Here is a 26545-nt window from a genome sequence, read left to right on the forward strand (position 1 = left end):
GTGGGAGTCATCAGTGAGGCGCAGTGTGGTCCCGTGTTCAGGCCACACCTGGATGACACTGCCCTGCATCCACAGCACGCTGATCTCCAGCTTCCCTCCACCAGCATCTTTACCAGGGGAGAGAACTAAACTGTCCGCCCCCTGACTGTATCACAGCCATGTCCGCCATGTGGAAACCTATGGCAGCTTCAAATAACCGCACTGTATACAGACGAGGACTCACAGCCACTAGAGTGCGAACTACTCGCGGTTATACGTGTCTACTTGTTAGTCAGCCGCCATTTTTATGTAGCCTCGGCTTCTCAGTGGCTAAAGCCATCGGAAATATGTATCTTCTGATGGCTTTAGGCGATCCCTGTGATTTGGTCGTTCAAACCACAGGGAACAGCAGGGATGGCACATCTGTATACCGCCCGCGCCTCCGCGGCCCCATTCATTGAGGTCAGTGGGCATGGCCTGCAAAACGAAACAGAATAAATTTGTATTCCATTTTCACTAGCTTTCTTCTCCCCACCCGATTGCCAGTCCGCTGTAAGCCAGCAGGCATGTGAGCCATGGTCTGTTTTACTTGGAGGATGCGGCGTAAACCTATGCACCTATCCGCACCTATTCCTGCTATGAAAATTTGCAAGCCAATGAGGTTGACATGTACTCCATCCCATAAGAGAAGGTCTGAATCACCTTCTAATTCCCTATGCCAAACTTCTACCCTAATAAACTTGGAAACTCGTGCATTAAGAACTCTCCTATCACGTTTTATGGCCGCTGGTTTCCGGGCTCCACGCCAGACTTTCCAGACAATGACCACACCACCCAGATGTCTCCGGCAGATCCCTGATATGTGTCAAGTCCTGTCTTATCTAATCACCCACTTTTACAAGCTCATTGACTCCAGCATGGATAACCCCAATTATGGGGCTTCTTGGGAACCCCGGCTCATAGCCACTACCTAGCGTAACACTTGGGAACATCACATGCCCGGACACCTCTCCAGAATATTTGCATATCAAAAACCAGCGACGCACTGTGCGGAGAGGTGCAGGATCTCTCCTCCTAAAGTATAAAGGATTGGCCAAGTATCCAAAGTTGTGGTAAAAAGCTGACCAGGTAATAGAAAAAGGGAAAAGATTTAGATATCAGGGCATATGTAAGATTTGAGGCACTCCAACGACCATGACATTTAATACCCTCTTCACCTAACCTGCAGTCATCTACCAGTGCCAATCCGAAAGGATCGTGTTCCGAAATCCAAGGTGTCCAGTCCCTTGACGTCTGAGTCCTGATTTAAACATTGTACTAAACTAAAAACGTAGCCTTAGTGTAAGCCACCTGTGCTAAATTTCTCTTTCTGTAAATTTTAGGGGGAACTCTGGAATAATTAATCTTTTCAGATCCCAGAGTATAATAACCAGAGACCCAGGGTAGGATACAAACATAAAAACACTGTTACTTACCTCTCCCTGGCTCCGGCGCACTCCCTGCAGATGTCGGCCATCTTCAATGATCATGTAAGCAGGTTCTTGCGTTGCGACGAATAAGGAAGCAAGTCCCTGCTGTCATGACATCTGGGACATCCCCAAGTAGGCCTGAAGCCTTCTGGAGCCAGGAGAGGTAAGTAACCCTGTTTTTTTATGTTCTGCATTCCACTTCAGACTAGGGTTGAGCTGATCTTGAGAGTTCAGGATCTTTTTAAAATCCGACTTTCAATCATTTTCCATTCAAACCCGATCCCAATTCCAATCCTAATGTAAGTCAATGAGATTTTTTTTTAATAATCGAAGATCTGATTTTAAAAACGATCCTATTCACTACACAGCATGGCGTCCAAAAATTGAATGCTTTAATTTTTAGACTCCACACTGTGTAGAGATTAAAAAAAAATCCTCTGGCTACTTAGTCCCCCCTCGTGTCCACTTACCTGCACAGATCGCTGCCACTCCCCGTTGTTCTCGCTCATCTTCTCTCTCATTTACAGGCCTTCAAAGCACCGTGCACACCCCCGCCTCCCTAGGCTAGTATTAGAGATGCTGGGAGTAGGCGGGGCTTTCTTGTGGCTTATGAGAGTGTGGGTGGATACAGGGTGGGGAGACGTCAGTGCTTCACTCACGTCTCACCAAAGCCGGACAATACGTCATGCTTTGCTTTGAACTATATCTTTGAGTGCAAACAAATCAGAACGAGTTGGCTCTGTAATGTGAGGTGAACTAGAGGATTGGTTATTTACCACTTGTACTACGGGCCATATAATTATCGGACCAAAAAAAGAGTCCTTGGGGCAACACAGTGGCTCAGTCGTTAGCACTGCATCCTTGCAGCGCTGGAGTCCTGGGTTTGAATCTTGCCAGGAACAACATCTGCAAGGAGTTTGTATGTTCGCCTACTATTATCCACATGTACATGTGAGTTATTTGTTGCTAGGGGTTGTACGGAGAGGGCGCAGGAGCTGAACCCTCTCTATACCCAGCGGATGTTGGCTGTATAATACAGTAAAACGAGATAACGACATCTAAAGTGCGCAGGCGCCGCTATCTTTTACCAATCTTCTACCATGACAGCCGAAAGCCTATTGAAGGGAACCAGGCTTCAATACATTGGTATTACAGTGTATTGTATAAGCAGTCAGACCCCCTGGACTTCAAGGTCCCTAGAGGGTTTGAAAATAAAAGTCAAAGAAAAAAAACAAAGTTTTTAAAAGTATAAAAAAAAAAACACATGTTTAAATGGCTATTTTTTCAGCATTTTGCCTCCTAAAAAGGAATTAAATAAAAAGTGATCACACATCAGAACTTCCCCCCAAATGGTAGAAATAAAACGTCATCTTATCCCGCATAAAAACACGCCTCACCTAGTTTCATACTTCTAAATATAAAAAAGTTACAGGTGTCAGAACATGGGGACACATTTATTTATTTATTTATTTATTCTATTTTGCAAAGTTTCCATTTTCTAAAAGGTATCAAAACATGACAAATCCTACTAATATTATAAAAAGTTTGTGTGTTTTGGATGTTTATTACTCAATCACGCAAAATTGGCTGAACGGATATGAATGAAATTTGCCACATAGATAGATTGTAACCTCGATTAAAATATAGGCTACTTTTTATCCCGGTAAATGACATGGCTTCACGACTGTTATGAATTTATCCCGGTAAATGACATGGCTTCACGACTGTTATGAATTTATCCCGGTAAATGACATGGCTTCACGACTGTTATGAATTTATGTTCACATACTATATTACACTGCCCTTATCTCAGCTTCTGAGAAAGCCAGGGCTATCTCTTTGTGTAAACACTCGCAAACCCTCTGTGGTTTGTGTACATGCATTTGCATATTATCTGATCTGCTCCAGGCACTGCAGACAACTTGACATGGTCAAACCCTTTTAATCCAAATTGGCAGTTTGTCAACATGCCGGGAAAAAGAAAATCTAATTTGTCGCAAACAACGAGAGCTATGAAGGAGCCGGAAGTCAACAGAATTATATGGCGTCCCAGCGAGCTGCTGAGATGCCAGAACAATTACAGGCACGATGTGAAGAACAACTTCAGTGTCAGGCCAACTGGAGAGCTGCCGAAACGCCGATGCAGGCGGATCATCAACGCCAACAACACACTCATATGGCGTCCCAGCGAGCTGCTGAGATGCTTCAATAATCACAGGCACAGTACCAGAAACAAGTTCAGCGGTAGGCCAGCTTGAGAGTTTCCGAATCGGATCATCAACTCCAACAACACGCTCATTATATAGCGTCCCAGTGAGCTGCTGAGATGCCGAAACAATCACGGGCACAGTGCGAGGAATGAGTTCAGCGGCAGGCCAGCTTGAGAGTTGTCGAAACGCTGGAGCAGGTGGATCATCAACACCAACAACACGCTCATTATATCGCCTCCCAGCGAGCTGCTGAGATGCCGGAACAAACACAGGCACAGTGCGAGGACCAAGTTTAGCACCAGGACAGCTTGAGGGCTGCCGAAACGCCACAGCAGGCAAACCATCGACAGCAGCAATTTGCTGAATATAGGTGGATCATCCACTCCAATAACACACAGATGAAGTCGCGGGCAGAGGCTAGTACTGTATAAATTTGGTATCACTGTGACCCTTCTGACCCTCAGAATGTAGGAAACATGACATTTTTACCACATAGTGAATGCCATAAAAATTAAACCCATATGAAGTTGGCACAAATGTGTTTTTTCTTCCAATTCCACCTCATTCTGAATATTTTTCCAAGCTTCCTAGTACATTGTACAGGATATTGAATGGAGCCATTACAAAGTACAACTTGTTCCACAAACAATAATCCATCATGTGACTCTGCGAACAGAAAAAGGAAAAAGTGATGGGTCTTGGAAAGTGGGGGGAAAAAAAAGAGATACGAAAAAAAAAGAAAATTGGCTGGATCCTTAAGGGGTTAACTACATGAAGACAGGCCTGCTATTCTAATAAATCCTCCATCATGGGCCTTGTTACTCTGATGCAGTGATATGACTTCTAAATACCTTTAGTAGACAGAGCCAGAGAGCCCTGCCCATGGACATGACCTTACAAGCAATCCTTACTTAGCCAAGCTGCTCTTGTATCTGATGTGACGTCACTTTCTTGGCAAGAAAACCATTTCCATTGTATCTATCTCAATCCCCAGGAAAGATCATTTACACACGTGGACAAAATTGTTGTTCCCCTGGTTTAATGACAGAAAACCCCCACAATGGTCACAGAAATAACTGGAATCTGACAAAAGTAATAAATTATATGAAAATGAACAAATAAAAGTCAGACTTTGCTTTTCACTTCAACAGAATTTTAAAAAAAATAACCCTCATGAAACCAGCCTGGACAGGTATGACGGTTCAGTAACTTAATATTTTGTTGCACAACCTTTTGAGGCGATCGCTGCGATCAGACAATTCCCAACTCAGCAGGGATTTTGGCCCCTCCTCATGAGCAAACTGCTCCAGTTGTCTCAGGTGTGAAGGGGGCCTTTTCCAGACGACATGTTTCAGCTCCTTCCAAAGACGCTCCATAGGATTTAGGTGTTATGGTCTGGGGATCCCTGACCACGGACTGGCCCCGGACTGATAACTTCTCAGTACGGTACAGGAAAAACATATATAAAAACAAACAATAATAAGTATGAGCAGTTTGGACTTCTAGTGTGGATACTCCTACACCCTGCCTCGCACAACTAGAAGTAGCCGTGGGCCCGACTAACTTGCCTGAAGGGGCACGAGCACAGCCGGAGAAGTAGCTAACCTGCAAAGGGAAATAGAGCCCCTTCACGTTTACGAAGGAGAGGCAGATACAGAACAAGCCCCCCACGGATGTCCAGACTTGGACTAACGGTGAACGTGAGTAACGCAAAGCATAGGGAGAAAATAAACGAGAAACACAGAATAACTGAACTAAGCAAGGGATAGGAAAAAACAGAACTGAGTATCACACACTATAAAAACCCCTACCAAAAAAATTCCAGACCTCCAAACAGAAAAAATACCTAGGGCTCGCTGCGCCCGGAACACTATGTCTGGATAGGAGCTCAATACTTAGCTAACCAGTCTTGTGTGAACAGGAGCAAGAAACTGGATGGGCCAGGATGCAGATGGTAACAGCTTCAGACAACAGACCATACTAGAGCACAGGTACAGACGTTTAAGACCGGCATCAGAGAGCAAGTGCAACAGCCTTATATAGTAAGAGAAGGCCTCGCCCATGGCCTGTCAAGTATTCAGCACTGCAGAGAACTTAACCCCTTCAGAGGCCAAGACACACCAGGCACTGATCCACCAGACAACTCACCACGTGATCCACGCCCGAGTGCCAGAGCAGAAACAGCATGTCTGGTGTGAATATTCCCCTGCCGTGCATCAGGTGATTCACGCGCTGAATGCCGTCCGGACACTCTGCGCCTGAACCGAACAGGCCGAGACTGCTGAGACCGGGTCATAACATTAGGTCAGGGCTCATAGAAGGTCACTTTAGGATAGTCCAATGTTTTCCTCTTAGCCATTCTTGTGTGTTTTGGGTCATTATCCTATTACAAGACCCATGACCTTTGCTGAAACCAAGCTTTCTGACACTGGGCAGCACATTTCTCTCTAGAATCCCTTGATAGTCTTGAGATTTCATTGTACCCTGCACAGATTCAAGACACCCTGTGCCAGATGCAGCAAAGCAGCCCCAGAACATAACAGAGCCTCCTCCATGTGTCACAGTAGGGACATGTTCTTTTCAGGATAGGCTTTATTTTTCCGTCTGTGAACATAGAGCTGATGTGCCTGGCCAAAAAGTTAGATTTTTGTCTTATCTGTTCATTGAAGCTTTGTGGCTTGTCTACATGTAGTTTGGCAAATTCCAGTTTATCAGATTCAAGTTATTTTTGTGACCATTGTGGGTTTTTCTTTCATTAAATGAGAAGGACCAACAATTTTGTCCACGTGTGTAGTAGCCGGACCCCATGTCTTTTCAGATGATAGCGGTAGTCCTTATCTAACCCTTCTGTAACTTTTCCAACAAATATGAACACAACTCTAGGAACAACAAGAAGGACATAGTGTAATAAAGTGGAGGAAGCCGACTGCCAACTAACCATCCATTCTAAGAAGAAGGACACCCCACAGGCAAACCTAAATCTACGAAAAACTCCTTGACCAAACAACATCCTAACAAATGGAAACACGCTGGATACACGGGGAGAGGGTGGAAGGACGATTCTATATCAGACTTCGCCAGTGGGGTTCCTGAGCCCACCATCCGAACCACAATAGCTGCCCTGTCATAAGATTTATAAGACACCGTGGTTTCCTTCTTTTGATAGGCCATCAGTGAACAAGATCCCTGGCAGGTATCAAAAATGGTCATCAAACGATGACACTCAAATGACCGAGCCCAACGATGACACTCTCAAATTCGGAAAAAGCTGTCGGGTCCTGCCATCCAACCTAAAGAAACTTCTGCAACCCCTTCCTGATATCCACCGTTATATGCAGACACTCACCTGTGGGGAGAACAACTGAGCATGTGTGTCCACCAGCACTTAGCTCATAAGGTGGACGTGCGCATTGCTTTACATTGTTAACACCAGGAGGCGCTATTCTATGTAACACTGTGTGAAAGTGTTGTTGTTGTATGATCTAGGCAGTGGATAAAAGAATAGGTTATAATAATATAGTAGGATATTTCTTCTATTGAAGTTGGAGTAAGCCATTTTTGTGCAAAGAAACGTGACTTTTGGACATTTTACGCCACACTCAAAGTGTCTCTGTCATTTGGGTCTGCTAGGGGACCCGAACGACGGAGAGACGGACCAATATAACAGTGGTTTCACACAGATATCGAAAGACCCCATTGACTATAAGGTGTCCTCCGTGCAGGACTATTCTCTCTGATGATTTTTGGTGGTTTCTGTGATAAGAGTTTCTGGCACAGATGTGAACCCAGACTTAGTGGTGACATTTATTGTTCTGATCCGATACCAATGGATACGATTATAAATGCAGGAACTTTCTATAGTCTGGCACCTGTCCCCAGCCATGATGTCCTTATTGTGGACATGTTATCAGACAGGTGTACTACATGTATGAGAAGAAAACCCGACCACAATAAGGACATCATGGCTGGTTATCAGGAGGACACTACATGTATGAGAAGATAACCTGACCACAATACGGACATCATGGCCGGTTATCAGGAGGACACTACATGTATGAGAAGATAACCCGACCACAATAAGGACATCATGGCCGGTTATCAGGAGGACACTACATGTATGAGAAGATAACCCGACCACAATAAGGACATCATGGCTGGTTATCAGGAAGACACTACATGTATGAGAAGATAACCCGATCACAATAAGGGCATCATGGCTGGTTATCAGGAGGACACTACATGTATGAGAAGATAACCTGACCACAATAAGGACATCATGGCTGGTTATCAGGAGGACATTACATGTATGAGAAGATAACCCGACCACAATAAGGACATCATGGCTGGTTATCAGGAGGACACTACATGTATGAGAAGATAACCTGACCACAATAAGGACATCATAGCTGGTTATCAGGAGGACACTACATGTATGAGAAGATAACCCGATCACAATAAGGGCATCATGGCTGGTTATCAGGAGGACACTACATGTATGAGAAGATAACCCGACCACAATAAGGACATCATGGCTGGTTATCAGGAGGACACTACATGTATGAGAAGATAACCCGACCACAATAAGGACATCATGGCTGGTTATCAGGAGGACACTACATGTATGAGAAGATAACCCGACCACAATAAGGACATCATGGCTGGTTATCAGGAGGACACTACATGTATGAGAAGATACCCTGACCACAATAAGGACATCATGGCTGGCTTTCTGACAAGTGCCAGAAAGTCCTTTGCAGCATTTGTTCCACACCTGCCTAACACTTTTGCACAGCCCTGTACGTCTATAGCTCCAGCAGATGGATGAGAGTACAGTGTTAGATCTGATGCATTTCTCTGCTTTGTTGCATCATCTCCTGCCTGAGCCTCATTCCGGTCATTCTCTATATTCAGGACTCTCTCTATTGATAGTTCTGCTTTGTCTAGTGACGCTCCGGACTGTATCCAATCCCATATTATATTAAAGGGGTATTCAGGGATTAAAATATTGATGACCCATCCTTACTATAGATGATCAATATTGATTATTGGGGTCTGACATGCGGGACCCTCGCAGATCAGCTCTATGATATAATAGTAATACATCTTCTTTCTACAGCTCCAACATATTCCGCAGCACTTTACAAATCGTAGGGTTAAAGTACAGACACAGTGAGACATTACAGAGCGATAAATCAATCCGCACCATGGGATGCAAGAGCTTACAATCTATAAGGTATGAAAGGTGGCGATTTATTGTGTAGCCGCAACCTAGGGGAGAGGACTGGTCACTAAGGGGTTAACAAGCAGATCTTATTACGGATATGTAGTAATAATGAAGCAACAGGATATAAGAGGAGGGGGTAGGAGGGGGTGTTGGGTGCCGCCATCTACAGCCCTAAAATCCCCGACCACATGTCCTGCAACCCCGAAATGATGAAACTCCCGGCTGCGGTGTCGTGAGGCAGACAGTGTGCACATGTAAGGCTCGCTGCCATTGGACCGCGTCATAGGACAACCACTAGGAGGAGCCATATTGTCCTGCCCTCCATGTTTACTGTTACCATGTGAGGTAGCAGGAGAGAGTTTTCAGCTCTCACTGCAAGTATCACGTATCATAGGCTTAGATACACTGGCTCTGCGGACGGTGTCACACATCATAGGCTTAGATACACTGGCTCTGCGGACGGTGTCACACTTCATAGGCTTAGATACACAACCTCTGCTTTTGCAAAAAAAATGATACTTTTAGGTTTCCTGCTTTTGCAGCAGTATCACACAGGATAGACTTAGATACAGAATAACACATATGATAGGTTTAGCTACAATGTCTCTGCAGACTGTATCACACATCATAGGGTTAGATACAAGGCTCTGCAGACTGTATCACACATCATAGGGTTAGATACAAGGCTCTGCAGACTGTATCACACATCATAGGGTTAGATACAAGGCTCTGCAGACTGTATCACACATCATAAGGTTAGATACAAGGCTCTGCAGACTGTATCACACATCATAGGGTTAGATACAAGGCTCTGCAGACTGTATCACACATCATAGGGTTAGATACAAGGCTCTGCAGACTGTATCACACATCATAGGGTTAGATACAAGGCTCTGCAGACTGTATCACACATCATAGGGTTAGATACAAGGCTGTGCAGACTGTATCACACATCATAGGGTTAGATACAAGGCTCTGCAGACTGTATCACACATCATAGGGTTAGATACAAGGCTCTGCAGACTGTATCACACATCATAGGGTTAGATGCAAGGCTCTGCAGACTGTATCACACATCATAGGGTTAGATGCAAGGCTCTGCAGACTGTATCACACATCATAGGGTTAGATGCAAGGCTCTGCAGACTGTATCACACATCATAGGGTTAGATACAAGGCTCTGCAGACTGTATCACACATCATAGGGTTAGATACAAGGCTCTGCAGACTGTATCACACATCATAGGGTTAGATGCAAGGCTCTGCAGACTGTATCACACATCATAGGGTTAGATACAAGGCTCTGCAGACTGTATCACACATCATAGGGTTAGATGCAAGGCTCTGCAGACTGTATCACACATCATAGGGTTAGATGCAAGGCTCTGCAGACTGTATCACACATCATAGGGTTAGATACAAGGCTCTGCAGACTGTATCACACATCATAGGGTTAGATGCAAGGCTCTGCAGACTGTATCACACATCATAGGGTTAGATGCAAGGCTCTGCAGACTGTATCACACATCATAGGGTTAGATACAAGGCTCTGCAGACTGTATCACACATCATAGGGTTAGATACAAGGCTCTGCAGACTGTATCACACATCATAGGGTTAGATACAAGGCTCTGCAGACTGTATCACACATCATAGGGTTAGATACAAGGCTCTGCAGACTGTATCACACATCATAGGGTTAGATACAAGGCTCTACAGACTGTATCACACATCATAGGGTTAGATACAAGGCTCTGCAGTCTGTATCACACATCATAGGGTTAGATACAAGGCTCTGCAGTCTGTATCACACATCATAGGGTTAGATACAAGGCTCTGCAGTCTGTATCACACATCATAGGGTTAGATACAAGGCTCTGCAGTCTGTATCACACATCATAGGGTTAGATACAAGGCTCTGCAGACTGTATCACACATCATAGGGTTAGATACAAGGCTCTGCAGACTGTATCACACATCATAGGGTTAGATACAAGGCTCTGCAGACTGTATCACACATCATAGGGTTAGATACAAGGCTCTGCAGTCTGTATCACACATCATAGGGTTAGATACAAGGCTCTGCAGTCTGTATCACACATCATAGGGTTAGATACAAGGCTCTGCAGACTGTATCATACATCATAGACTTAGTTACAGCATGCAGCAGACAATGTAGCACATGACAGAGTTAGATACACTGCCTCAGCTTAGATACAGGTAACCTAGACATGCACAGTGATACATTGTTGCTTTAGTTTATAGTCTGGGAAAGTGAAAGCGTCTGGGGCTGTATCCAATGAGCAGCAGAGTCCGACCCTACCAATGACAGCGCTCTGCCAGCAGGCAATGGGAGACAGGCTTACAATGGTCATTTACATTGACAGTGTATCAGCACAGAGAACAGCGTGCAGCTGCCGGGGACGCTCCTGATCCTACAGACACCAGGTCCACCAGCAATTCCATTGGAAAAGGTGATGTCTATTATAAGCGTATACCTGGGGATTACTATACGGGGAGCAGCCGCCGCCATATGTCACAGGGTACATACAATGAGGCATTTCTTATTAATATGCAACATTTTTAGCAGAACATGCCTTAGAACTGATACATGTGCGGTGTCGGTGCCTGCCATTGTGTGATAGTATAGGGGTTCATAGAATTGCATGCCTCTATAGGGGTAGGTATACTGTACCTGTTCTGATGTCCTGGAGTTACGCCATGCTGAGATTTGTAGTTCTGCAACTCTTTGGAGCAAAGACGTAGCTATACGTGGTGCACCGGTGGCAGTCGCTATCGGGCCCTGGACCTTGACGGGGCTATAAAGGTTCCTCTGCCACTTAGATCCTACAGTCCTAAATACATAAGGTAGGTAGGGGACCCATGACGGATTTGACATCAGATTTGAGCTTCAGGTTACACCACTGCATGTGGAAAATATAGTCCTGCTGCGCTTGTTATAGTCCTGCATGCTTGTTCATGCTTGATATCTCCATATGGGTTGCTGTGGGGTAATTCAGTTCCCTGCAGCTGTCACTAGAACCTAGAGAGATAGCTGGACCTAAAGATGGTCATACACATTAGACTGTATTGGACCAAAGTAGCTGGTTGTAGCCAATAATCATTGTGCATGCAGTGTAATATATTTTCCATATCCAGTGTTTTATCTAATGTTTGCAATTTGCCAAGCAATGTCCCCACAATCATAGTATGTCCACGTACAACCAGGTAGTGACCGCTAAGTGCACATAGAATGCCAAACTGTGGCCACATTGGAGACATAGTGTGCTAAAAAAAAGTGCCAAATAATGTGCTAAATGCTGCTCAGATAGCGCTATATGTAGTGCCTAATAGTGCCAAGGGTGCCCCATGTAGTTATACAGAGCCCATATACTGCCCTATAGTGTCTACTTAGAGCAAAGTAGTGATCTCTGCAGCTACATTCCACTTGGTGGAGCTCTAGCGTCACCTTTTGGAAAGTATCTCCCTATAGATCAAAGCCTGATTTTTTAGAGGTCTAGTGACATGATCTGGGATTGAAGCAAAACTAGGATATCTCCTAAAAAGGCAGAGAGACCCTTGTGTAGACAGCTGCTCATCAGTGCAAAGCGGGGTACTAGCTGGAAAGGTGAGAGGTCACAGACATGAGTCGGAAGAGTTACTGTGTCTAGCTGGGAACGCCCCTCCTGACAGTACCATCCATAGCGCTGTACTGTCAGAGGGGGCTTTCCTTACCCCCCTGCCATGACCCTGAGCAGAGAGGAATGCCCCCTCCTCCTGACAGTACTCGTCCATAGACAAGTACTGTGGAGAGGGGGGGATTTCCTCACTACTCAGCATCATTGCAGGGGGGTAAGGAAAGCCCCCTCTGACAGTACAGCGCTATGGACGGTACTGTCAGGAGGGGCGTTCCCAGCTAGACTGTCCGGAACGCCATTCTGACAGTCAAGAGCTATCGGTAAATACACCGATATCTCCAGGGGCACATAATGGGAAAGCCAACAGTGTGCTGAATTCATTGTCGGCTTTCTAGTGGTGTATAAAACCATAGGTGCCCAACAACATGAAAGGTCTTCTTTAAGGAGACCACTGCTTTTCAGGCCACCTTGTTGTGTACAGAGACTTATTAGACCATACATGCCCTGCTAAGGATTCTGAGAAAATGATATGGAAATAAACCCTACTTGGTAGAAAGAAAGGGGAACTTGCTCTAGCACCACCTTTTGGAAGGAAATATAAGCATGGGTCTGTAGGGAGGTATCTTCCAAAAGGTGGCGCTAGAGCATGTATGGCTCTGATAAGTCTCTGTACATTACAAGTCCTCTCTGCATGTGACCACTGAGGCCAATTAAAGGCACATACAGGTTACAGTTCCATTCCTTAGGCCACTGATTGAACTTAGTGGTCACGTGCAGCAGGACCGGACTGTGGTGGGAGACACTGGACCACCGGGGAGAGGTGAGTATGTTTTTTTTTTTTTTTTTTATTTCATCTTCTCCAGCTTCCATGCCAAAACCTGTATATCCTGGACAAACCCTTTAAAGAGACTCAGTACTGACCCATGCCTGTGGTCTATTACCCAGACAAACCAGATTTGCACTGTTGAGGAGCAATGACTAGGGTTGAGCGATTCGGAAAGATCAGATCTCGATCGGCGATCGAGCAAATTTCACGATCAGGATCAGCTGGAAAATGATCGGAAATTGGATTTTAAAATCGATTCTGAAATCTCAAGATCGGCTCAACCCTAGCATTGAAACAAAAGAGCTCTTATGATGGGTCTCTTACTTTTGGAGGAGATATTCTGCTTTGGCTCTAATCCCAGATCATGTCACAAGGCTCTGGAAAACCATGCACTGATCTACAGGGAGTTACCTTCCAAAAGGTGGCGCTAGAGCAGGTTCCTAGTTCTATAGGGAGGAGTTCTTATATTAGAAATATATCAGTACTTTTATTGACTGAACTGCAAATGTTTACTGCTTCTCTGTGACCTTACAGGTAATTTTTAGGATTTTTTCCCACCTGCCATGTTGAAGTTTCAGGTTCCTGTGCTCCAATATGTGACCATCCTGTAACAACGTCACATTAGTTACCTTTGTGACATAGATCGCTTGCCCTCCGACCTGACATGTGCATCTGGGCATAACGTTCCATGGCCTAGATCCAGGGATGCAAAGTCCTGTTCAGACCTCGTGACAAAGCAAATATTACAAAAGATTGACCAAAAAAGTTAGACTAAAATTAAACCCGCAAAATTTTCCATATACGTCATCATGCCGCAAGAGCATTATGGCCATGTGACAGTGCCGCAGGTTGGATATATATTATAACCTTTAAACAAATGTTGTTTCCCTTCGCCCTGCAGAAAGCGATCCTCCAGGATGTGTGGTATATGGGCACTGTTTGGCAGCGATGAATGCCTTTCGGTGCAGTGTCTCAGCGCCATGAAAATCGCCCATCGTGGTCCTGACGCATTCCGCTTCGAAAATGTGAACGGATTCACCAACTGCTGCTTTGGTTTCCATCGTCTGGCCATTGTGGATCAGCTGTATGGCATGCAACCTCTCCGCATCAAGAAGTTCCCCTATCTATGGCTGTGTTATAATGGAGAAATCTACAATTACAAGCAGGTACAACTCTGCTTTGTCTCCTCGTGGGAAAGCTGGGTGATAACATGCTGTAGTTATAGCTCATATCTCCTATCTATCTATCTATCTATCTATCTATCTATCTATCTATCTATCTATCTCCTATCTATCTATCTATCTATCTATCTATCTATCTATCTATCTTCTATCTATCTATCTATCTATCTATCTATCTCCTATCTATCTATCTATCTATCTATCTATCTATCTATCTCCTATCTATCTATCTATCTATCTATCTATCTATCTATCTATCTATCTATCTGTCTCCTATTTCTCTATCTCGTATCTATCTATCTCCTATCTATCTATCTATCTATCTATCTATCTATCTATCTATCTATCTATCTGTCTCCTATTTCTCTATCTCGTATCTATCTATCTATCTATCTATCTATCTATCTATCTATCTATCTATCTCCTATCTATCTATCTATCTATCTATCTATCTATCTATCTATCTATCTATCTATATCATCTATCTATCTATCTATCTATCTATCTATCTATCTATCTATCTATCTATCTATCTATCTATCTCATATCCTATCTATCTATCTATCTATCTCATATCTATCTATCTATCTACAGTGGGGCAAAAAAGTATTTAGTCAGTCACCAATAGTGCAAGTTCCACCACTTACAAAGATGAGAGGCGTCTGTAATTTACATCATAGGTAGACCTCAACTATGAGAGACAAAATGAGAAAACAAATCCAGAAAATCACATTGTCTGATTTTGCAAGAATTTATTTGCAAATTATAGTGGAAAATAAGTATTTGGTCAGTAACAAAATTTCATCTCAATACTTTGTTCTATCTCCTTTGTTGGCAATGACAGAGGTCAAACGTTTTCTGTAAGTCTTCACAAGGTTGGCACACACTGTTGTTGGTATGTTGGCCCATTCCTCCATGCAGATCTCCTCTAGAGCAGTGATGTTTTGGGGCTGTCGCTTGGCAACACGGACTTTCAACTCCCTCCAAAGGTTTTCTATAGGGTTGAGATCTGGAGACTGGCTAGGCCACTCCAGGACCTTGAAATGCTTCTTACAAAGCCACTCCTTCGTTGCCCTGGCAGTGTGCTTTGGATCATTGTCATGTTGAAAGACCCAGCCACGTTTCATCTTCAATGCCCTTGCTGATGGAAGGAGGTTTGCACTCAAAATCTCACGATACATGGCTCCACTCATTCTTTCATGTACCCGGATCAGTCGTCCTGGCCGCTTTGCAGAGAAACAGCCCCAAAGCATGATGTTTCCACCCCCATGCTTTACAGTAGGTATGGTGTTTGATGGATGCAACTCAGTATTCTTTTTCCTCCAAACACGAAAAGTTGTGTTTCTACCAAACAGTTCCAGTTTGGTTTCATCAGACCATAGGACATTCTCCCAATACTCTTCTGGATCATCCAAATGCTCTCTAGCAAACTTCAGACGGGCCCGGACATGTACTGGCTTAAGCAGTGGGACACGTCTGGCACTGCAGGATCTGAGTCCCTGGCGGCGTAGTGTGTTACTGATGGTAGGCTTTGTTACATTGTTCCCAGCTCTCTGCAGTTCATTCACTAGGTCCCCCCGCGTGGTTCTGGGATTTTTTCTCACTGTTCTTGTGATCATTTTGACCCCATGGGGTGAGATTTTGCGTGGAGCCCCAGATCGAGGGAGATTATCAGTGGTCTTGTATGTCTTTCATTTTCTATTTATTGCTCCCACAGTTGATTTCTTCAATCCAAGCTGGTTGCCTATTGCAGATTCAGTCTTCCCAGCCTGGTGCAGGGCTACAATTTTGTTTCTGGTGTCCTTTGACAGCTCTTTGGTCTTCACCATAGTGGAGTTTGGAGTCTGACTGTTTGAGGGTGTGCACAGGTGTCTTTTTATACTGATAAGTTTAAACAGGTGCCATTACTACAGGTAATGAGTGGAGGAAAGAGGAGACTCTTAAAGAAGAAGTTACAGGTCTGTGAGAGCCAGAAATCTTGATTGTTTGTAGGTGACCAAATACTTATTTTCCACCATAATTTGCAAAAAAATTCTTACAAAATCAGACAATGTGATTTTCTGGATTTGTTTTCTCATTTTGTCTTTCATAGTTGAGATCTACCTATGATGTAAATTACAGACGCCTCTCATCTTTTTAAGCGGTGGAACTTGCACTATTGGTGACTGACTAAATACTTTTTTGCCCCACTGTATCTATCTATCTATCTATCTATCTATCTATCTATCTATCGCCTATCTATCTATTTATCTATCTATCTCCTATCTATCTATCTATCTATCTATCTATCTATCTATCTATCGCCTATCTATCTATTTATCTATCTATCTCCTATCTATCTATCTATCTATCTATCTATCTATCTATCTATCTCCTATTTCTCTATCTCGTATCTATCTGTCTGTCTATCTATCTATCTATCTATCTATCTATTTCTCTATCTCCTATCTATCTATCTATCTATCTATCTATCTATCTATCTATCTATCTATCTATCTACCTATATCTATCTCCTATCTATCTATCTATCTATCTATCTATCTATCTATCTATCTACCTATCTACCTATATCTATCTCCTATCTATCTATCTATCTATCTATCTATCTATCTATCTATCTATCTATCTATCTATCTCCTATTTCTCTATCTCGTATCTATCTATCTATCTATCTATCTATCTATCTATCTATCTATCTCCTATCTATCTATCTATCTATCTATCTATCTATCTATCTATCTATCTCCTATCTATCTATCTATCTATCTATCTATCTATCTATCTATCTCCTATCTATCTATCTATCTATCTATCTCCTATCTATCTATCTATCTATCTATCTATCTGTCTATCTCCAGCTGCAGAAACACTTTGGCTTTGAGTACCAGACTCTCGTGGACGGTGAGGTGATCCTCCATCTCTACAGTAAACATGGCATCGAGCAGACGGCTGCCTTGCTGGACGGAGTCTTTGCATTCACCCTCTTGGACACAGCCAATAGGAAGGTCTTTCTGGGGAGAGACTCCTATGGAGTCCGGCCATTGTTTAAGCTGCTCACCGATGATGGATTTTTGGCAATTTGCTCTGAAGCCAAAGGTACTGTAGAATAGACCTAAGATTTGCCTCAATGTGCTCACCATTGTCTTTGCCCCTATCTGGGTCCTGAGGGTTGAATTGAGACCCAACACCCAAAAGGGAGGGATAAAATTATCTTGCTGAACAAAAGATCAGGGACAACTGAGATGGAATAGATCCCATTGCAGGCGCCTCATTTACCCTATAGTTTATTCAGCCAAATATCACACATTATAGACAAAGTGACTGAGGTCATCCATCATGGCACAGATCCATAAAAAAGAAGCTTTATGTCACCAGTCTTAAAGCACATACAAGGAATAAGCTGATGTGTTTCATCATGGCCAGTGTAGCCTGACCGCACCAGCATATTCCATGTATGTGCTGTGATCCCTCGTTCATATCAGCATTTGGATTCCGTCCGGGGAAGTCCGCATAGGACCATAGACTATAATGGGGTCCGTGTGCTTGCTGCCAGATCTCCACAGGGATCATGCGGACAGGAACGTAGTTTACCATGTACTTTTCTGTCTGCATGATTCGTGAGGGCAGCGCGCGTAAGCACACAGACCCCATTATAGTCTATGGGGTCCGTGTGCTTTTACTGCACAGCACTTGCAATCGCATTTGTATTCCATTCGAGGGGTCCCCATGTGGACTTTCCCGGACGGAATCCAAACGCTGATGTGAACAAGGCCTAACATCAGAGAAAAAAAGCCATTTTTTATGGATCGGTGCAGCGCTGAACGGCTTCAGTAATTTTTGGAAACTACGCACCAGCAATTTCGGGTTATGCATCGGGTCAAGATTCCAGCACGGCTCTGTGTCTGTGGAAATAGTCCCCGGCATTGTGACTCTACAGTACAACTGTTTGGCAGTGTATTATACTTGTATTAGACTCTGCCACGGGCACAATATCACAATGCAAGGAAGCAAATCCCTCAGTGTCCTTACCAAAAGTTCAATGCACAAATCCAAAGGGTGAGAGATTCATTAAAGCGTATCGTTTAATTCAGAGTCTAAAATTGCAAGTATCAGAAAACAGCTGCCAGGAGCAAATCCATATAAAGAGCTTCGCTATAGTTGTATATCCCACAAATATAGACCAAACTAGTCAAAATATCCAACGCTGCTGCTAGAGATGTCATATAATGGTCTGCCGCTCGCAGAATGTAATAGGTGGACAAAGATGGTGGACATGGGGACCTCTATTAACCCTCCACCTCCGTGACATTCCACTAACACTAGGGGGGTCTGTTGGGGAGTAAGAACCTTCTCTGTCCCTCCACAGCACCCCCACACTACAAGCAAGGAGGGTCAATGGGTTTCCATGCCAGCCAGGGCCTCAATTTAGACTTCTATGTTTTCCATCGTTGCACTCCTACTAGGTCCTGCCAAATGCAGGACCTAACAGGATGCCTGCCAGTTTTACACTGACCTGTACAATACATTGCACACTGTAATACAGCATATTATAGAAGCTTCTGGGGTATAAAAAGTTACAAAATACGTTATTATGGCGAAACACTCCATTTGTAACGACCCTATAAAATGATTACACTATTTGGGTGCATGTACCTTAAAATAATGCCATTGAAAGTTACGGGTTGTTCTGCAAAAAGCAAGTCCTCAAACAAGAAAAAATTCTAGCTTTTAAATATGTTACAGGCAGGGGTGAACCTGCCTATTTCGCCGCCCGAGCTGACGACAGAAAGCCACCCCCGTGAGGAGGGGGAGGAGCGGAGGGGGCGGGGGTTGAGCGGAGGGGGCAGGGCCAAGTGAAGGGGGCATGGCCGAGCGGCGTTAGCAGGCAGAGAGCAGGCACGGAGAGGACCTGCTCTCTGCCTGAGCGTGAGGCCGCTGGAGCAGCGCTGCTCCAGCGGCCTCCCCCATCCACCGCTCAGTGACGGTGACCCTAAGCCAGTCCAGAACAGCTTGTCCTAGACTGGCTTAGGTCAGCAAAAATGCCACCCTCCCCGGGGCCCTGGCATAGCACCGCCTGAAGCGGTTGCTTCAGGTCGCCTCATGGGAGGTGCGGCACTGGTTACAGGTGCAGTTTTCTCACCCTCAGACAGATAGGCGTACCACAAAATGGTGGCATTAAAAATTACAGCTTGGTTGGCAAAACACAAGCCCTCCTAAGGCTGTGTCCTGAAGGCCAAAATAAACAGCGTCTGTAAGGGGTTAAATAGGATCAAGAATAGAGACGAGCAAGTAGTATTCGATGGAATACCTCGCTCCCATAGGAATGCATGTAAGCGGCCGAACAGCAAGGGGTTAAGCGCATCAAATATTCACTGCGCTTAACCCCTTGGTGTTCGGCCGCTTACACGCATTCCTATGGGAGCGAGGTATTCCATCGAATACTACTCGCTCATCTCTAATCAATGACTGTGTATAATTGTCATGTCGTTCATTTCTAGGCCTTATAGACCTAAAACATTCCATGACCTCAAGCCCGAAGATCGATCCTTTCCCCCCCGGACATTGTGAAGTCTTCGACTTAAAGCCTAATGGAAAAGTTGCATCGGTGGAATTGATAAAGTTCCACAATTTCAGGGATGAACCTCAGCACGCAGCGTACGACTCTCTGGGAAAACTGCAAGAAGGTAACGTCACTGTAGGATTTTCAATTCATTCGGTTACAAAAATTTTCATACCCTGAATTTTTTTTTAAACTTTTCGCCTGCAGGGATGGATCGTGAAACAATTAAGAGAAACATTTGCCTCCTGTTTGAGAACGCGGTCAGGAAGCGGTTAATGTCGCACAGAAGGATCGGCTGCTTGTTGTCAGGTATCGGGAAAAGCCTAATAGAATTTTGTCCGCTCGCTTTGTCTTGTGTGCAGGGAGGATTTCTCCGGCCCTTGCACATTTATCTTATGGAGTCAGCGGTGCGAGCCCGGACAGAACCTCATCTATTATATGGTTATAATGTATTCTAGTTCATCGCACCGTGACCTATACATCATCATGGCGAGAGGCCTGTTCTAGAATAGTCTTATAGGGATCACATAGAACAGGCAGGCAGGGTTGGGTTTTTCTCAGCCCCTTAAAAACTGGATTAGGGGGCTATATGTCTGAGTGGCAGGGGGTCTGACCACTGGGACCCCAGGATCATGAGAATAGAGGTCCAGAGGAATACTTAGGACCCCAGAGGACTTACCCACACCGATCAGAGGTGTATCTTGAGTATAGGTGTTGTTTGTAGTATAATCTCTTTACAAAGTAAGAAATTACAAGATCAAGCTGAAGTTCTGGCCTATGGGAACCCAGTGATATTAAGAATGACTTTGGCTAGATTTATTCGGTGCCCTGCCGGAGCTAGGCCCACCGGCACAGGGTGGTCCCAAGCACATCACCAAGTGTGCCATCTGAAGGGCAGGGGAGTATTTTGCTACAGAATGCTGACATCTGAGTGCCTTCATACATGATACATGATAGAGTGGCACATGGTAGAATGATATATGATAGGATGATACATAATAGAATGACATGATAGAATGACACATGATAGAATGATACATGATAGAATGACATGATAGAATGACACCTGATAGAATGATACATGAAAGAATGACACATGATAGAATGAAACATGGTAGAATGAAACACGATAGAATGACACATGATAGAATGACACATGATAGAATGACACGTGATAGAATGACACGTGATAGAATGATACATGATAGAATGACACATGATAGAATGACACATGATAGAATGACACGTGATAGAATGATACATGATAGAATGATACGTGATAGAATGACACGTGATAGAATGACATGTGATAGAATGATACGTGATAGAATGACACATGATAGAATGATACGTGATAGAATGACACTTGATAGAATGACACGTGATAGAATGATACGTGATAGAATGACACGTGATAGAATGATACATGATAGAATGACACATGATAGAATGACACGTGATAGAATGACACGTGATAGAATGACACGTGATAGAATGATACGTGATAGAATGACACATGATAAAATTACACATGATAGAATGACACAGGATAGAATGACACATGATAGAATGATACATGATAGAATGATACATGATAGAATGACACATGATAGAGAGATACATGATAGAATGACACGTGATAGAATGACACATGATAGAATGATACATGATAGAATGACACATGATAGAGAGATACATGATAGAATGACATGATAGAATGACACATGATAGAATGATACATGATAGAATGATACATGATAGAATGACATGATAGAATGACACATGATAGAATGATACATGATAGAATGATACATGATAGAATGACATGATAGAATGACACATGATAGAATGACACATGATAGAATGATACATGATAGAATGATACATGATAGAATGACACATGATAGAATGATACATGATAGAATGATACATGATAGAATGACACATGATAGAATGATACATGATAGAATGACACATGATAGAGAGATACATGATAGAATGACACATGATAGAATGATACATGATAGAATAATATATGATAGAATTACACATGATAGAATGACACATGATAGAATGACACATGATAGAATGATACATGATAGAATGATACATGATAGAATGACACATGATAGAATGATACACGATAGAATGACACATGATAGAATGATACATGATAGAATGACATAATAGAATGACACATCATAGAATGATACATGATAGAATGATACATGATAGAATGACACATGATAGAGAGATACATGATAGAATGATACATGATAGAATGACATGATAGAATGACACATGATAGAATGATACATGATAGAATGACACATGATAGAATGATACATGATAGAATGATACATGATAGAATGACACATGATAGAATAATATATGATAGAATGACACATGATAGAATGACACATGATAGAATGACACATGATAGAATGATACATGATAGAATGACACATGATAGAATGACACATGATAGAATGACACATGATAGAATGATACATGATAGAATGACACATGATAGAATGATACATGATAGAATAATATATGATAGAATGACACATGATAGAATGACACATGATAGAATGACACATGATAGAATGATACATGATAGAATGACACATGATAGAATGACACATGATAGAATGACAAATGATAGAATGATACATGATAGAATGACATGATAGAATGACACCTGATAGAATGATACATGAAAGAATGACACATGATAGAATGAAACATGGTAGAATGAAACACGATAGAATGACACATGATAGAATGACACATGATAGAATGACACATGATAGAATGACACGTGATAGAATGATACATGATAGAATGATACGTGATAGAATGACACGTGATAGAATGACACGTGATAGAATGATACGTGATAGAATGACACATGATAGAATGATACGTGATAGAATGACACTTGATAGAATGACACGTGATAGAATGATACGTGATAGAATGATACATGATAGAATGACACGTGATAGAATGATACATGATAGAATGACACATGATAGAATGACACGTGATAGAATGACACGTGATAGAATGACACGTGATAGAATGACACGTGATAGAATGATACGTGATAGAATGATACACGATAGAATGACACATGATAGAATGATACATGATAGAATGATACATGATAGAATGACACATGATAGAGAGATACATGATAGAATGATACATGATAGAATGACATGATAGAATGACACATGATAGAATGATACATGATAGAATGACATGATAGAATGACACATGATAGAATGACACATGATAGAATGATACATGATAGAATGACACATGATAGAATGATACATGATAGAATGATACATGATAGAATGACACATGATAGAATGATACATGATAGAATGACACATGATAGAGAGATACATGATAGAATGACACATGATAAAATGATACATGATAGAATAATATATGATAGAATGACACATGATAGAATGACACATGATAGAATGACACATGATAGAATGATACATGATAGAATGATACATGATAGAATGATACATGATAGAATGATACACGATAGAATGACACATGATAGAATGATACATGATAGAATGACATAATAGAATGACACATGATAGAATGATACATGATAGAATGATACATGATAGAATGACACATGATAGAGAGATACATGATAGAATGATACATGATAGAATGATACATGATAGAATGACATGATAGAATGACACATGATAGAATGATACATGATAGAATGACATGATAGAATGACACATGATAGAATGATACATGATAGAATGACACATGATAGAATGATACATGATAGAATGATACATGATAGAATGACACATGATAGAATAATATATGATAGAATGACACATGATAGAATAATATATGATAGAATGACACATGATAGAATGACACATGATAGAATGACACATGATAGAATGATACATGATAGAATGACACATGATAGAATGACACATGATAGAATGACACATGATAGAATGATACATGATAGAATGATACATGATAGAATAATATATGATAGAATGACACATGATAGAATGATACATGATAGAATGACACATGATAGAATGATACATGATAGAATGACACATGATAGAATAATATATCATAGAATGACACATGATAGAGAGATACATGATAGAATGATACATGATAGAATGACACATGATAGAATGAAACATGATAGAATGACACATGATAGAATGACACATGATAGAATGATACATGATAGAATGATACGTGATAGAATGACACGTGATGGAATGACACGTGATAGAATGATACGTGATAGAATGACACATGATAGAATGATATGTGATAGAATGACACATGATAGAATGACACGTGATAGAATGACACGTGATAGAATGACACGTGATAGAATGATACGTGATAGAATGACACATGATAGAATGATATGTGATAGAATGACACATGATAGAATGACACGTGATAGAATGACACGTGATAGAATGACACGTGATAGAATGATACGTGATAGAATGACACATGATAAAATTACACATGATAGAATGACACAGGATAGAATGACACATGATAGAATGATACACGATAGAATGATACATGATAGAATGACACATGATAGAGAGATACATGATAGAATGATACATGATAGAATGACATGATAGAATGACACATGATAGAATGACACATGATAGAATGATACATGATAGAATGACACATGATAGAATGATACATGATAGAATGATACATGATAGAATGACACATGATAGAATGATACATGATAGAATGACACATGATAGAGAGATACATGATAGAATGATACATGATAGAATGACATGATAGAATGACACATGATAGAATGATACATGATAGAATGACATGATAGAATGACACATGATAGAATGACACATGATAGAATGATACATGATAGAATGACACATGATAGAATGATACATGATAGAATGATACATGATAGAATGACACATGATAGAATGATACATGATAGAATGACACATGATAGAGAGATACATGATAGAATGACACATGATAGAATGATACATGATAGAATGATACATGATAGAATGACACATGATAGAATGATACATGATAGAATGATACATGATAGAATGACACATGATAGAATGATACATGATAGAATGACACATGATAGAGAGATACATGATAGAATGACACATGATAGAATGATACATGATAGAATAATATATGATAGAATGACACATGATAGAATAAGATATGATAGAATGACACATGATAGAATGACACATGATAGAATGATACATGATAGAATGATACATAATAGAATGACACATGATAGAATAATATATGATAGAATGACACATGATAGAATGACACATGATAGAATGACACATGATAGAATGATACATGATAGAATGACACATGATAGAATGATACATGATAGAATGATACATGATAGAATGACACATGATAGAATGATACATGATAGAATGACACATGATAGAATAATATATGATAGAATGACACATGATAGAATGATAAATGATAGAATGATACATGATAGAATGACACATGATAGAATGATACATGATAGAATAATATATGATAGAATGACACATGATAGAATGATACATGATAGAATGACACATGATAGAATGATACATGATAGAATGATACATGATAGAATGATACATGATAGAATGATACATGATAGAATGACACATGATAGAATAATATATGATAGAATGACACATGATAGAATGACACATGATAGAATGATACATGATAGAATGATACATGATAGAATGACACATGATAGAATGATACATGATAGAATGACACATGATAGAATAATATATGATAGAATGACACATGATAGAATGACACATGATAGAATGATGCATGATAGAATGATACATGATAGAATGACACATGATAGAATAATATATGATAGAATGACACATGATAGAATGATAAATGATAGAATGATACATGATAGAATGACACATGATAGAATGACACATGATAGAATAATATATGATAGAATGACACATGATAGAATGACACATGATAGAATGATAAATGATAGAATGATACATGATAGAATGACACATGATAGAATGATGCATGATAGAATGATACATGATAGAATGACACATGATAGAATAATATATGATAGAATGACACATGATAGAATGATACATGATAGAATGACACATGATAGAATGATACATGATAGAATGACATAATAGAATGACACATGATAGAATGATACATGATAGAATGATACATGATAGAATGACACATGATAGAATGATACATGATAGAATGATACATGATAGAATGACATGATAGAATGACACATGATAGAATGATACATGATAGAATGATACATGATAGAATGACACATGATAGAGAGATACATGATAGAA

The 26545-nt window shown here is 41.5% G+C and overlaps 1 protein-coding gene across 2 annotated transcripts in view; it reads left to right on the forward strand.

The window, feature by feature from the left end:
* The first annotated feature begins 11210 nt into the window (after positions 1–11210).
* ASNS (asparagine synthetase (glutamine-hydrolyzing)) overlaps positions 11211–26545 on the forward strand; it is a 38674-nt gene continuing 23339 nt past the window's right edge. The window contains exons 1-5 of one of the 2 annotated variants that reach the window (XM_075271779.1): positions 11211–11356; positions 14248–14512; positions 17386–17623; positions 20026–20211; positions 20295–20396. In XM_075271779.1, coding sequence (XP_075127880.1) covers positions 14264–14512; positions 17386–17623; positions 20026–20211; positions 20295–20396 — 775 coding nt within the window. In that variant the 5' untranslated portion in view covers positions 11211–11356; positions 14248–14263. The remainder of the gene's footprint in view (positions 11357–14247; positions 14513–17385; positions 17624–20025; positions 20212–20294; positions 20397–26545) is intronic. The other variant, XM_075271781.1, reaches the window with a different exon arrangement.

Source organism: Leptodactylus fuscus, chromosome 4 (assembly GCF_031893055.1).
Source record: "Leptodactylus fuscus isolate aLepFus1 chromosome 4, aLepFus1.hap2, whole genome shotgun sequence".
Taxonomy (NCBI): Eukaryota; Metazoa; Chordata; class Amphibia; order Anura; family Leptodactylidae; genus Leptodactylus; species Leptodactylus fuscus.